General features: G+C 43.5%; 1 protein-coding gene across 2 annotated transcripts in view; it reads right to left on the reverse strand.

The window, feature by feature from the left end:
• The window catches only part of rps6ka5 (ribosomal protein S6 kinase, polypeptide 5), a 41,923-nt gene that overhangs the window by 19,775 nt on the left and 5,896 nt on the right, over positions 1 to 16,252 (reverse strand). Inside the window, exons 2-9 of one of the 2 annotated variants that reach the window (XM_055863677.1) lie at positions 13,980 to 14,051; positions 13,601 to 13,819; positions 13,162 to 13,277; positions 12,696 to 12,797; positions 8,957 to 9,040; positions 8,562 to 8,665; positions 6,690 to 6,840; positions 879 to 1,040 (exon numbers count right to left, since the gene is read on the reverse strand). In XM_055863677.1, coding sequence (XP_055719652.1) covers positions 879 to 1,040; positions 6,690 to 6,840; positions 8,562 to 8,665; positions 8,957 to 9,040; positions 12,696 to 12,797; positions 13,162 to 13,277; positions 13,601 to 13,819; positions 13,980 to 14,051 — 1,010 coding nt within the window. The remainder of the gene's footprint in view (positions 1 to 878; positions 1,041 to 6,689; positions 6,841 to 8,561; positions 8,666 to 8,956; positions 9,041 to 12,695; positions 12,798 to 13,161; positions 13,278 to 13,600; positions 13,820 to 13,979; positions 14,052 to 16,252) is intronic. The other variant, XM_055863678.1, reaches the window with a different exon arrangement.

Raw genomic sequence — 16,252 nt, forward strand, 5'->3', positions numbered from 1 at the left:
ATGAACTTATCCTCTGCGTTTTCCTCATGAGCCAGTTTCATCACAGTGCTTGATGGTTTTTGTGACTGCAATTGAAGAAACTTTCAAAGGTCTTGACATTTTCCAGATTAAGACAACTGAAGGTCAGTCAAAGTAATGATTGACTGTCGTTTCTCTTTGCTTATTTGAGCTGTTATTGCCATAATATGGACTTGGTCTTTTACCAAATAGGGCTATCTTCTGTATACACCCCTACCTTGTCACAACACAACTGATTAGCTCAAACGCATTAAGGAAAGAAATTCCACAAAATGACTTTTAACAAGACACACCTGTTAATTGAAATGCATTCCTGTTGACTACCTCATGAAGCTGGTTGAGAGAATGCCAAGCGTGTGCAAAGCTGTCATCAAGGCAAAGGGTGGCTACTTTGAAAAATCTCAAACATAAAATATATCTTGATTTGTCGAACACTTTTATGGCTACTACATGATTCCATATGTGTTATTTCGTAGTTTTGATGCTTTCACTATTATTCTACAATGTAGAAAATAGTAAAAATAAAGAAAAACCCTGGAATGAGTAGGTGTGTCCAAACTGTTGACTCGTACTGTACATAGAAACAGCGTCATCTACCACACGTCAAGAGTTTACATTGAAATGTAAACAAAATAATGTTGAAGTTTAACTAAATCATTCAAAATTTGAACCGACTGTATTAAAAAGCATAATCAACCACTTCCCACCCAATCTGAAAGATGCATTGTCAAAACCCTCTGACCAACCAGAGAAATAAGGTCACAGTTCTGAGGCAGAGCTGCAGGGGAATAGGTGGGGTCCATCGCGCACACGCTCGCACAGAGACACACAGAAACACACACGCACGCACAGAGACACACCTGAAAGATGCGGTCACAGTTCTGAGGCAGAGCTGCAGGGGAATAGGTGGGGTCCATTTCAGTGAACTCCTCCGCAAAGTTGCTGACATCTAGCTCATCCCTGATCACCGGCTTGAACGGGGCGGGCACCCTCTTAGCTGCTAAGTCCTCCCAGTTAATCTTCTAAAATATTGAGGAGATGAAGCACAACAAAAAGCTTTAGTCAGCAACCATTTCTACTTGAAGACCATTTTATCAACAAAAAGGCAAATATAAAGTGTCTTCAGAAAGTATTCATCCCCTTTTTCCACATTCTGTTATGCAACCGACTAAATTTAAAATTGATTAAATTTAGTTTTTTGGGGCACTGGCCTACACATTATACCCCATAATGTTAAAGTGGAATGTCATGTTTTAAATAAATAAATTGAAAATGAAAAGCTGAAATGTCTTGAGTCAAATATTCAACCCCTTTGTTATGGCAAAAACGTGCTTAACAAGTCACATAACTTGAATAACGGTGTTTGACATGATTTTTGAATGACTACCTCATCTCTGTAACCCACACATACAATTACCTGTAACGTCACTCATTCGAGCAGTGAATTTCAAACACAGATTCAACCACAAAGACCAGGGAGGTTTTCCAGTGCCTCGCAAAGAAGGGCACCCATTGGTAGACAGTGAATATCCCTTTGAGCACGGTGAAGTTATTAATTACACTTCGGATGGTGTATCAATACACCCAGTCACTACAAAGATACAGGGGTCCTTCCAGACACAGCTGTCGGAGAAGAAACCGCTCAGGGATTTCACCATGAGGCCAATGGTGACTTTAAAAAACAGTTTCAGAGTTTAATGGCTGAAATAGGAGAAAACTGAGTATGGATGAACAACCTTGTAGTTACTACACAATATTAACCTAATTCACAGTGAAAATAAGGAAGCCTGTACAGAATACAAATATTCCAAAACATGCATCCTGTTTGCAACAAGGCACTAAAGTAAGTGTAAAAAATGTGGCAAAACCATTCGTGTACCGAATACAAAGTGTTATGTTTGGGGCAAATCCAATACACAATACACTCTCCATATTTTCAAGCATAGTGGTGTTATGGGTATGCTTGTAATCGTCAAGGACTGGAGAGTTTTTCAGGATAAAAAAGAGAAACGGAATGGAGCTAAGCACAGGCAAAATCCTAGAGGAAAACCTGGTTCGGTCTACTTTCCACCAGACACAGATGAATTCACCTTTCAGCAGGACAATAACCTAAAACACAAGGCCAAATCAAAACTTCGAGTTGCTTACCAAGAAGACAGCGAATGTTCCTGAGTGGCCGGAAATCGATGGAAAGACCTGAAAAACGGTTGCCTAGGAATGATCAACAACCAATTTGACAGCTTGAAGAATTTTGAAAAGAATAAAATGGGCAAATGTTACACTATTTGGGTGTGGAAAGCTCTTAGAGACTTACCCAGAAAGACTCACAGTTGTAATCACTACCAATGGTGATTCTAACATGTATTGACTCAGGGGGTGAATACTTATATAATCAAGATACTGAGTGTACAAAACATTAGGAATATAATCCTAATATTGAGTTGCACCCTCTTTTGCCCTCAGAAGAGTCTCAATTTCCTCGGGGCATGGACTCGACAAGGTGTCGAAGCGTTCCACGGGGATGCTGGCCAATGTCGACTCCAACGGTTCTAACAGTTGTGTCAAGTTGGCTGGTAGTAGATCTGTACTCAGAATACCTCGTTCCATCTCATCCAACAGATGCTAAATTGGATTGAGATCTGGTAACTGGGCAGGCCACTGCAGTTAGCTGAATTCTCTGTCATGTTCGTGGTACCATTCCTGGACAATCCTAGCCTTGTGTCATGGGGCATAGAGTACTACAGAATGAGTCATAATACCCTTAAAACCTAGTGTTCAAACAGTGAAATGGTTCCAAATGTTGATCATTTAAATTTTTTCCCATAGGGGATTTTAGAAACACTTAAAATAAGGGCTGTGTTTCGTGTAGGCTTACCCTGGCGTGACGTTTTGATAACAGTGTAAATCTCTTAGACAAGGTGACTTATCAATATATTCACCTGTATTTACCCTCCAATGATATGATAATTAGCTGCTAATGTGAACTAAAAACCTTCAAAATGGCATGATGATCTGGACGAGACTGCCGAATCAAGGCAAAGGTAAGAATCTCTGGATGAACTATTTAATGTTAACTAAATGTAGTAATGAATAAATTGGCAAAATGTCTTTAAAATTGAGAATTCTGTGAAATGTCTTGTGCAACTTTTAAATGGACACAATACCTGTTAGCAAAGGGGTCTGCTAGATATGACATCCAGGAGCTTGCAGGCACTAGTAGTTTTGCAGGTCTACTTTGATGGTATTTAGCATTATAGAATCTGAGAGTAAATAGAGCCGAATATATTGACGAAACTCACCTTGTCAGAGAGATTGACATAGTTAGCAAAACGTCACGCCAGGGTAAGCCTACAGGAAACACAACACTTATTTGGAGTGTTTCTAAAATCACCTACGGGAAAAATGACTGTGTGAAACAGCAGGAACCAGGATTCATTAGACCAGACAATGTTTTTCCAATTCTCCAGTGTCCAGTGTTTTCGTTCCTTAGCCCACTTCAACCGCAGTTTCTTGTTTTTTTGCTGAAAGAAGTGGAACTCTGTAAGGTCGTCGGCTGCCATACCCCATTCGTGTCAAGGTGCGACGAGTTGTTCATTCTTTTATTGGTCTTTGGACACCAATGTTGTACTGGACTGTCAGTTGACTAACTGTAGCCCGTTTGTTGCTCTGCACAATTCATGCCAGCCTCCTTTGTCTTCTTTCATCAATGACCCGTTTTCGACCACAGGCCTGCTGTTGCCTGGTTGTCCTTTGGGTGGTGGACCATTTCTGATGCACACGGGAAACTGCTGAGTGTGACAAAACCCAGCAGCGCTGCAGTTATTAACATACCCTGTTCAAAGGCACTTGAATCTTTTGTCTTGCCCATTCCCTCTCTGAATGGCACATACACAATCCACATCTCAATTGTCTCCAGGCTTAAAAATAATTATTGAACAAGTCTCCTTCCCATTATCTACACTGATTGAAGTGGATTTAACTGGTGACATCAATAAAGGATCATAGCTTTCACCTGGATTCACCTGGTCAGTCTGTCATAGACAGAGGTGTTCCTAATGTTTTGTATATTAGAGTTAAATACAGTGCCTTCGAAAAGTATTCAGACCAATTGACTTATTCCACATTGTTACGTTACAGCCTTATTCTAAAATAGATTCATTTTATTTGATCGTAAATCCTCAGTAATCGACACACAATGCCCCATAATGACAAAACGAAAACAGGTATTTTGAAATGTTTGCAAGTTTATTAAAAATAAACAAATACATTATTTACATAAGTATTCAGACCCTTTGCTATGAGACTCGAAATTGAGCTCACTTGCGTCCTGTTTCCATTTATCATCCTTGAGATGTTTATACAGCTTCATTGGAGTCCACCTGTGGTAAATTCAATTGATTGGACATGATTTGGAAAGGCACATACCTGTCTATATAAAAGGTCCCACAGTTGACAGTGCATGTCAGATCAAAAACAAAGCCATAAGGGCAAAGGAATCGTCCGTAGAGCTCCGACACAGGATTGTGTCGATGCACAGATCTGGGGAAGGGTACCAAAACATTTCTGCAGGATTTAAGGTCCCCAAGAACACAATGGCCTCAATGGCCTGTTTGGAAACACCAAGACTCTTCCAAGAGCTGAACGCCCCAGCCAAACTGAGCAAATGGGGGAGAAGAGCCTTGGTCAGGGAGGTGACCAAGAACCTGATGGTCAATCTGACAGAGCTCAAAGTTCCTCTGTGGAGATGGGAGAACCTTCCAGACGGACAAACATCTCAGCAGCGCTCGACCAATCAGGCCTTTATGGTAGAGTGGCTAGACAGAAGCCACTACTCAGTAAAAGGCACATGACAGCCCGCTTGGAGTTTTCAAAAAGGCACCTAAAGGACTCTGACCATGACAAACAAGATTCTCCGGTCTGATGAAACCAAGATTGAATGCCAGGTGTCACATCTGGAGGAAACCTTGCACCATCCCTACGGTGAAGCATGGTGGTGACAGCATCATGCTGTGGGGTTGTTTTTCAGCAGCAGGGATTGAGAGACTAGTCAGGATCAAGGCAAAGATGAACGGAGCAAAGTACAGAGAGACAGGACAGCGACCTTAAGCACATAGCCAAGACAACGCAGGAGTGGCTTGGGGACAAGTCTCTGAATGTCCTTGAGTGGCACAGCCAGAGCCCGGACTTGAACCCAACATCTCTGGAGAGACCTGAAAATAGCTGTGCAGCGACTCTCCCCATCCAGCCTGACAGAGCTTTAGAGGATCTGTAGAGAAGAACGGGAGAAACTTCCCAAATACAGGTGTGACAAGCTTGTAGCGTCATACCCAAGAAGACTCGAGGCTGTAATTGCTGCCAAAAAGTCAAGGAGTCTGAATACTTTCCAAAGGCACTGTATATACAGCGTCTTCGGTAAGTATATACAGTTCCTTCGGAAAGTATTCAGACCCCTTGACTTTTCAACATTTTGTTACGTTACAGCCTTATTACTCTAAAATGTATTAAATTGTTTTTCCCTCAATCTACACATAATAGTCAAGGGGTCTGAATACTTTCCAAATGCACTGTATATATACACACGGTACCAGTCAAAAGTTAACATACCGACTCATTCAAAAGGTTTTTCCTTTATTTTTACTACATTGTAGTAAATAATACTGACAGCAAAACTATGAAATAATACGCATGGAATCATGTAGTGACCAAAAAAAGTGTTAAACAAATCACCATATATTTGAGAATTGCTGGTGACACTGTCTGTGATTTATGTCAAATTCAAGGCACACTTAAGCCAGCATGGCTACCACAGCATTCTGCAGCGATACCCCATCCCATCTGGTTTGCACTTAGCGGGACTATCATTTATTTTTCAACAGGATAATGACCCAAAACACACACCCAGGCTGTGTAAGGGCTATTTGACCAAGGAGGAGAGTGATGGAGTTCCGCATGAGATCACCTGACCTCAACCCAATTGAGATGGTTTGGGATGAGTTGGACCAGAGTGAAGGAAAAGCAGCCAACAATTGCTCAGCATATGTGGGAACTCATTCAAGACTGTTGGAAAAGCATTCCAGGTGAAGCTGGTTGAGAGAATGCCAAGAGTGTGCAAAGTGGTCATCAAGGCAAAGGGTGGCTACTTTTAACACTTTTTTGGTTACTACATGATTCTATATGTGTTATTTCATAGTTTTGATGTCTTGACTATTATTCTAAAGTTGAAAATAGAAAAAATAAAGAAAAACCCTGGAATGAGTTAGGTACTTTATAATTTTTTCCCCCTACATTAGATAATTTTGTGTAGATCTTTGACAAAAAAATGACAATTAAATCAATTTTAATCCCACTTTGTAACAACAAATTGTGGAAAACTTTCTGAAGGTACTGTACTGCATATAGGCCTACCAATACACTTACCCTACAAATGAACCTACGACGTTCCAATTTGTCTAAATGCCACAGAAAATAAACAAAAGACCTAAGATTGATAAGATGTTCTCAATATGTTAGCGAGGAGATGCTAACCTGGTCTCAGATCTGTTTGTGCTGTATAGCTAACTCCTTTTGTCATTAGTAATGACAACGACCATAAGAGTTGGCTATACAGCATCTCCGGCCAGCCTATGGAAATAGCTCTGGTACGAAGTCAAGGGGCTGCCTCTCTCTCCTACCTGGTAGAATGGATGTTTCTTAACGTTTTCTGCTCCGTCAGGCCCAGAGCCCAGTCTCTTCTTTGGGTCTTTGATGAGGAGGCCCTGGATGAGGTCTTTGGCCAGAGGGCCCATGTCTTTAGGGAACGGAGGGTCCTTCTTTGAGATCCTCCTGACAGGTGACAGAGGTCAGGGTTGGATAGGATTTTGGTTTTATTAGTAAAAAATTATAATACATACTGTACATCAGACAAATTCAACTCTGGACCTTGAAGCCAGTTCCACTGCTGATTTTTAATTTCCCCCCTGTAATCAGGGACTGATTTAGACCGGAGACACCAGGTAGAACAGAAAACCAGCAGTACTCTGGGCCTCCAGGATCAGATTTGAATACCCCTGACTGACATACAGTATCAAGAAGTGCATTTGATCCCAGAGAATAACACATGAAAACATAAATGACAACACATTTCCAAAGTGGTTGAGAGACGATCCAGAGAGAGAGAGAGATTTGGAAAACAACAATCCAGAAAGTTTTATACAATGAGAGGCCAGATATAGAAGAATAAATTCATTTATTTTTCCCCTTGATCAGCCCAACTTGATTAGACACAGACACACAGACTGGCTGGGTACCAACTACTTATTACTGAGTAAAAAGGACAAGTGAAACATATTTGTTTTCCAAAGAACCAGGAAATCAAATGGATGTGTAGTTGAGTTGATTAGGATCCCCAGTAGATAATGCAGCAGCTACTCTTCCTGGGGTTAGGAGATATGACAGTGGTCACCAACCTTTTCTGAGTTAAGATCACCGAGTCAAAATGCAAGCTGAGATCTACCGATGTTTTTTTTTAACACGACTTAAAAAAAACATAAGCCTATGCAACATTAACCTATTAAAAACAGTTCTGTAGCAACGAGGTTTACGCAATAGGCCCAATATAGTATTACTGCATTTCGGCTGCCTCTCACCGGACTCACCATCCCTCCGCTGAGAAAAGGGGATGGTGAATCGTAAGTCACACAGCATTTTTTCTGCCTCGTGCACCAATTAATGTTGTTACTCCTATGACCAGAGAAAGTGAAAAACACCTCAATATTAAAAAAGAGAAGGAACTAATAATGAAAACGCAAGCTTATCAAAACACTTTGCTATACTCATTCATTGCTGCTGCAGTGGTGGTTGTAGCGTGAGTGAAAGTAGGGAGAACGCACATTTTATGGCTTATAAATGTGTTGAACAAAGTGTTGACAGTGCTGTGTAACAACTTAAACATTCACTTTGTCATAAAAACACCAGCTCTTTGCTGTATTCATTGAGTCGCTTTAGTCATTGTTTAAAACGTTTTTAAATATCACAATATCAACTTTGCTGTGCGCTCGAGGCTTCTTTTAACAGTCTATGGCTCTAGGAAACTGCAGAACTGGTGATCTGAGCTATCTGATTGGCCAGCGGTAGGCCTATAGGTGCACTTGATTTCAAATCAAAACTCCCTAGAAAAGGCCAAAACATAGGAAGAAACCTAGAGAGTTTTCATGCTATGAGGCTTGCCAGTCCTCTTCTGGCTGTGCCGGGTGGAGATTATAACAGAACATGGAGATTATAACGGAACATGGCCAAGATGTTCATAAATGACCAGCATGGTCAAATAATAATTTGATTTGTTCTCTGGGCCTTCCGGGTAAGCGGAATTCTACCCTCAGACACATGAATTGGTTCAAAATGGAAACACTTTGCCTTCCCGGCGCTAGGGCTGCGGAATCAAGTGTGCCTACCACCAACAGCGTTCACAGAAATGTTTGGTGATCGACAAGGAATGCCTTGGAGATCGACCATTCGACTCGGTTGGTGACCACTGTGTTAGGAGATAGATCTAGGGGAATGCTTACTTGGCGATATCTGTGTGAGAGTTCTCGTCTCCATCGACGGTGAATGGTGATCCGCCTGTCATAAGTTCATACATCAATACCCCAAGGCTCCACCAGTCTACTGCCTGGAACACGGGTAGATAGTCCATGGATGAATAAAGTTTGTATTATTAAGATTATATACAACTTCATGATATACATACCATGTGACAACGGTGGCGTTCCAGGCTGCCTACACTGCTGACGCGTTCTGCAACTGATTCAACATAGGCAGCATGGAACCACACCAGACACAGGTGTGCAGCAGACTACACCCAGTTATTAGTGAGCTAGACCTATGATTACCTGTGTACCATGTGCATTTGGGTCAGGAACAGTAGAACAGGTAGTAGAACACGTTCTAAATGATACTTTACCATGTCATGTCCAGCCTCTCCTCCCTCTGCGATCTCTGGGGCCATGTACTCAATGGTGCCACAGACAGAGTAAGCCCTCTCCAACTGGGGAACAACACACACAGTCGAAACATTGAAATAACATAGCAAGATGAGGCGTTTCCCCTCTATCGCTTGTTCTCTGATCACTGCCATTTTGCAGACACACTAGGATTGACAGGAAGGAAGCTTGGAACTAGGACACATTTGATCAGTTCAGGTAGAAAATAAGTCACTGTTGTGAAGAGAAACCTACCAAGCACCACCGAATGGGACCTCTAACTATGCTCTTATAACGATGCTCATACAAAGGTTATTTACACTACATAACCATCACACAGAATGTGTATAGACTGCCAAAAACGATCATACAGAATTGCTGCGTCCAAAATGGCACCATATTCCCTATATGGTGCATTACTTTTGACAAGAGCCCAATGGGCCCTGGCCAAAAGTAGTGCACTATATAGGGAACAGGGTGCCATTTGGGACACGCACTGCATAACAACCGGCTGCAAAACATCTTCTCAAGTGGGCTGGACACAAATCAGAACCACTGCCTCAAAACATCCAGACATAAACATGCAGATGCATGCCGATGCTGGGTGGTCTGGTGTCTGTGCTAGCATAAATACTCATCCATAAGTAGAAGAGAGAAGACATGTCTGTCAAGGGGCCTGGCATCGCGTCACTTTTCACCAAGGGTGCATTCACACGGAGCAACGCAGCGCACAATGGCGGAGACAACTCAAAGTACGCAAATGGGGAAGGCGTGTTGGAAGGTAGGCGTGTCAGGTTGCACAAGCTTAAATTGCGTGAAACAACTCACTCCAAACACGGCCTCAAAACACACATAGCGCATGCTCCTCCGTAGGGCCGGTCGATACGGCCAAAGTTTCATATCACAATATATTTTTTACGGTATGACAGTATGATTTTTTTATATAATTAAAGCACCCTAGGGTTGCAACGTAGAAAATAAGTGATGTTTATGGGCATTCTCCATTTGGATTGTTTTATACTGTTCAATCCAACCCAAAACAATTCATCAACATCTGCATTTCCACACTGTGTCACGTAGGGCTGCATGATCAGATATGGGCAACAACATCTAGGACTAAAGTAGTTTATTGGTGAACTGTTGAAAGCAGTAGAATGATAGAATGATTATTGTAATTCAATAGTTGGAGAAAAAAAAAAGTGGTGTTAGGTTCTAAGTTCTGGTACAAATCCAGACGGATCCCAAAAGGAAGCTCAAACTAGATTTATTACACCCAACAAGATGTCGCAGCTGCACAACATACAAGACACACAAGCACATATTTCAATCTTCCGACTAGGTGGAGTCTTCTCCTTGTATGTCTAAGATAAACAGTCATTCTCTGTTACTGGGGAGGAATCGAGTCTGCTCCTCATGGTATTGTCGTGGCCCAGATTGAGCCCAAAACCTTTGTGGGCGGGGATGTGTGTGTGTGTGTGTGTGTGTGTGTGTGTGTGTGTGTGTGTGTGTGTGTGTGTGTGTGTGTGTGTGTGTGTGTGTGTGTGTGTGAGAGATAAGGCTACAGTTAGAGTGTTGTTAGGAGGGCCCCTGCGGGCCCCCTCTCAGCGGTTCAGTCTCTCTTTAACTGTTGTCAACACCTTGACCTTGATGGTGAGTTCCACATCTCTCCTTACCCTATTTCCACAGAGACTAGCCTAGCTTGTCAGGAACTGAGACTTGACTGTTGCCTTTTACCTACATCCTTAAAAATATTAATATACAGAAAAGCAAGATGTCTGGACAGACAGAAACGTTCTGTACTTCCTTCCCCTTGTCACTGCAATAAACACACACAAGCGCCAACATCCTAACCGATAACAAGTTATTACTACTAATAAGCTGATTACGCAGTTATAAACAGGCTCATTACGTAATTCAAACGGGCTCAAGTCAGATAGTCTCTAACAGTGGGCAGCATGTTGAATACATCGTTGTTTGACATGACAACAAATAAATAAGCCAGAGAGGAATTATTGCGACAGGGTAGGATCCAAAGTGTTGGTCAGTGTTTCCTAGGGGACCATATACGGTGTTACATTAAATGTGTATTCTCTTACTTTATGTAGCTAGCTAGATAACATATTCCATGCTTCGCTTATTCCTCTCCGATTTAGAAGATACCATTGCACAAGCAACATAGTGATCTAGGCCTACACCAGAACTGGTATCAGGCTGTATATTAGCTACAGTGTAGCTACGTTTGGTCTGACTGATTACATTTAGCTAGCTAACTAGTGATTAGCATTCGTGGAGAACATGATTGATTTTAGCCAAAACTTGCTAAGAAACACTAGCTGCTTGCAGACAGTCAGATACACAAACTAACAGTGTAATTAATTCAAGCACGGTTTTAAAGCAGCATTGCTGTCACCAACATCTTGTTGCGTTTGACCATGCAGACGGCAGAGTGAAGGAGAAGCAAAGTGCTCGTGACTCCATGGTCGAGCAACAACAACTGATCTCTTTGGAGTGACAGAGGGCAGGCAGGGCTTGGTGCGGTAAGAGGGAGGAGAGAGGACTACCAAGTAACAAACGGAGTAAACTATAAAAATGGATATTACACGCACAATAGTTGCGTATCAAACTTAACATACCAAAACATTGAAATACTGTTATAGAAGGTAAATTGAAAACTAGTCATGGGAGAAAAAAAATAAAAATCGATACAGTTACATATCGGGATATTATTTTTGACGATATATCGTATAATTTTGACAATATCGCAATATTATCTTCACGCTAGTTGGCTGTACCTGCACCAAAACGTCAGTATTTTTCCTTTATAGTTTGTTCTCCATGTTCTTTATAAATAGGGAGCAAATTTGTTTTCAGCACTTCCATATTTTTTTCAATACAAAAAAAACCCACACATACAAACAATAGCATAGAAACGCACACAAACACCAACGACGTCACACCTGCCCAGACCCACCTGCTCACACCCCCATCTCCAGCACCCTCAGCCACATGGCCTCAAACGGCAGCCATTTTGTTTCTCTCCGTCGCCCCCGCGCACATTCAACATTTAGATAACAAAGCATTTGACCTTACCATTGTGTTAACGATTGAGTGTTGGTTGATTTCCAGTTCAAGCCTATCTTTTTTTCAAGGTGATTGATGAGAAAAGTATCGTCTAACCCATCGGGTATCTCACTGCACACTCATTTACCATGTCTTGAAATATGTAGACAGGCAGATTAAAAGTACATTTACATTCTAATTCCAACTTTCCAACTCCGCCCATGGCACTTCTCTTTCCATGACTGATCAGAACTTGTTTTGTCATGGCTCCCTCTTGTCCCTCTGCAGCAGAGATATGGGTAAGCAATAGGTTGAGAACATCGAATCGCAAGAAAAAAAAAAATCGCAGTATGGAACCGCAATACACATCGTATCGGCGCCTAAGTATCGTGAGAATATCGTATTGTGAGATCCCTGGCGATTCCCAGCCCGCGTAAAAACCCAAACCGGTCCGCGCATCAATACCGGTATAGTCAAATACAGTACATTGCCCGGCCCTACTCATCCATTGACTTAGAGGGATGGCGTTGCGAGTGTGAATGCACCCTAATACTGTAAGTAGTCTAACCATTTTAAAAAGTACAACTCTCCTCTGTGTCTTAACGTTCACACGGATGTATGGGGTAGGCCCCCGTTGCTCCAAACATCTGTAATACATACCTCGTCAAACTCTTTGCTCAGGCCAAAGTCTGTGAGCACTATGTGCCCGCTGGAGTCCATGAGGATGTTCTCCAGCTTCAGGTCTCTGTAGACTATCCCCAGCTAGAAAACAGTCAGGCGATTACAAGGCTCGACTATGACAACGACGTACAATCAGCAGCCAGAAATTCAGCCAGAAAGTATTTCAGGGGCGGTTCCCCCAGACACAAACTAAGCATAGTCCTGGACTGAAAAGCATGGTGAATCTCCAGTGAAATAGCTTTCCAGTCCAGGACTTCGCTTAATCCGTGTCCGGGGAACCGGACCTGAAAGTATGACAGTTGTGATAACACAGTGTGATGAATGATTGAGGACACGGCATCATTTGCAGCTGCATTTAGGCTACAACTCCAAAGCTATTGTACCTTAATGAAGTTCAGGAATGACAAAACAATGAAGTGCAGGTTTACAGGCATCCCACACTCACCTGGTGTAGATGCTCCAGTGCCAGCACTATCTCTCCACTGTACAAGGCTACCTCCTGCTCCTTGAACCGTACCCTCTGCACCAGGTGTGTGAAGAGCTCCCCACCGTTCACATAATCTGTCACAATAATGAAACGGGTATGAACGAGCCAGGTTGTCTTAACTCCGTGATGTTACATTTCAACATTGCCGGTATACTTCCAGAATTCTACGGGTCAGTTCAGTTCACTGTAGGACAGGTGAAAAGTCTCACTGAAAACGCTGAATTTATTTTCGTAACAATCTTGCATTCTGCTACTTGATATTCGTACTTCATATACATGTCTTCATTGTAAAAGAACAACTTTCTGGAAAAGACAGAACGAGAGAGATCAAACGAGAAGAGAGAGTAAGAAGAGGAGAAAGGGACAGAGAGCGAAAGAGAAGGAGAGCGATCCCGACCTAGTATGAGGTGCAGCTTGGTGTCCGTCTGGAAGGCGTAGTGGAGGGTGACGAGGAACGGTGACTGTCTGATGTGTTCCAGGACCTGTCTCTCTGTGCGTGTGTGCTCTGCTGTCTTGGCCTTCTGTATTATTGTGGCCTTCTTCAACACCTTCATGGCGTACAGTTGCCCTGCATTGTGACCGCTCACTTTGCGCACCAGGAAAACTTTGCCATAGGCTGAGAGAGAAAAAAAACAAAACACGTTTTCTTTTTTAAAACTCAGCAGCCAAAAGCATTCAGCACATGTGTAGCTCACCTGGAGCGAGATAAAAGGAATGCACCTTCTCAAAAACTGACAATTTCCAGCACTGGATTGGCTTTCAGACCTGTCACTCACCTCCAGTTCCCAGCACCTTTAGCAGCTCAAAGTTCTCGATGCCCACCCTCTCGACGTGGCCAGTCAGGTTGGCTGTGGAAAGACAAAGATGACAAAGATGGTAAGATCCTTAGCTGACAAACAAGAAAGCATCACGAATGCTTAACAATACACACCAGACCTAGAACATTGGCCTGGATCGAAAAAAGACATTTTTAAAAATGTATCTCATTGCCGAAACTGATGACTTCTGCATTATTCAATGTTGTTATCCAAATAGCGTTACCCTAATGTGTGTCACTGGAGTGAACACAACTCTGAAAGCAGAGTGAGCAGCCGTTAAGGGTAGAGTATCTAGGCTAAGCCTCGGCTGACATATGTGCATGCATGGCATGCGTGAGAAGGAGAAGAGTGCATAGCAAGTACGCAAGCAAGAGTGAAGGTAATCTGTGAGTTTGAGGGTGTGCTACTAGCCCTGTAAACGATGTTCGATGTCGGGTAGCATGGGAACGCTCGAGTGTGTTATGCTGGCGTGAACACACATCCGTGTACATGTCTGTAAGGACACAGAGCAGAGCGGGCATGCTCCTTTAAGATGTGCGTGTCGATCGTAGCGAACACATTCCTGCTGTCTCACAGACAAGACAGAGACACACAGAGAGTCTTCGCTCTCTCGCTCACTGCGGAAGTGCAACACAAAAAGAGAGTTCACCATTGCACAATGTGTATATCAATTCCATCCTCGCACTCTGTCACCACCTCAGTAGACACTCACTGATTGACTGGCTGGCTGGCTGTAAGCCCCAGAGCAATGCATGTCAGGCTGTCTGCCACTGACAACATGGAGGTAAAGAGGCAGCATAACACCAATGACTGACAGCCCAGCCGGGTATCCACTCAAGGCCCAGTCCCATTTAACTGTTTATTAATAGATTGAGTGGGTTGGGTATTCTTTCCAGCCAGACCCCCGCCTCAAAGCTAAAGGCTATCGAGCTGCTTCGTAAGTAGGCCTGGAGGCTCATCATGTGCAGGATCTGGTAAACTTTTCTTCATATTATTATGAACTGGGAATGTTTTGTCCACATCAAAGTGGCCACCTCAGAGGTCCGATCATACCAGGTATTGACATTAAAAAAGGTGGATTCAGCGAGATGATGCAGAAAATAAAATGGCATAGAGCACCACAGCGGAGGTGTCATAATACCCATGAAACCTAGCGGTCAAACAGGGAAATGGTTCCAATCGTTTCTCCACCATTCATTTTTCCCATCGGGGATTTAGAAACACTTTTGGGTAACTTCGACCGACTTCTATGCCTGTGCTGTGGACTTCTAAAAACGAATAATTCAGCACTTCAAGTTTCAGTGAGCACAGCCCCCAGGGTTGCTATGTCCGCGATTTTCCGTATAAATTGGGCTACTTTTAAATTGCACCACAGCCCCCATGGCATTTCTCTTTTCTTTTAAATCTATACATTTTTTTTTATAATAATAATTTTGGTGGGTGATTATATTTGTCCTGTTACACACAAGTGTGTAATGGAAATGTATTTTGTTTCATATCCCAACGGCCTCTGAGATACCTGCAGCGCCACCACTGTACAGTACCCTTAGAGCGATTATGGTTAAGTGCCTTGCTCAAGGGCACAGCGACAGATTTTGTTACCTTGTTAGCTCCATTATTCACACCAGCGACCTTTCGGTTACTGGCCCAAAGCTCTAACCTCGAGGCTACCTGACGCCAAAGGATCTACACATTGGCCCGTAATCAAAACCGGGCCTCCTGCGTTCAGTGAGGCAGGCTGCTGCTGACCACCAGGCAGTGAGGCAGGCTGCTGCTGACCACCAGGCAGTGAGGCAGGCTGCTGCTGACCACCAGGCAGTGAGGCAGGCTGCTGCTGACCACCAGGCAGTGAGGCAGGCTGCTGCTGACCACCAGGCAGTGAGGCAGGCTGCTGCTGACCACCAGGCAGTGAGGCAGGCTGCTGCGGACCACCAGGCAGTGAGGCAGGCTGCTGCGGACCACCAGGCAGTGAGGCAGGCTGCTGCGGACCACCAGGCAGTGAGGCAGGCTGCTGCTGACCACCAGGCAGTGAGGCAGGCTGCTGCGGACCACCAGGCAGTGAGGCAGGCTGCTGCGGACCACCAGGCAGTGAGGCAGGCTGCTGCTGACCACCAGGCAGTGAGGCAGGCTGCTGCTGACCACCAGGCAGTGAGGCAGGCTGCTGCTGACCACCAGGCAGTGAGGCAGGCTGCTGCGGACCACCAGGCAGTGAGGCAGGCTGCTGCTGACCA

The sequence above is a fragment of the Salvelinus fontinalis genome, chromosome 15 (assembly GCF_029448725.1).
Source record: "Salvelinus fontinalis isolate EN_2023a chromosome 15, ASM2944872v1, whole genome shotgun sequence".
Taxonomy (NCBI): Eukaryota; Metazoa; Chordata; class Actinopteri; order Salmoniformes; family Salmonidae; genus Salvelinus; species Salvelinus fontinalis.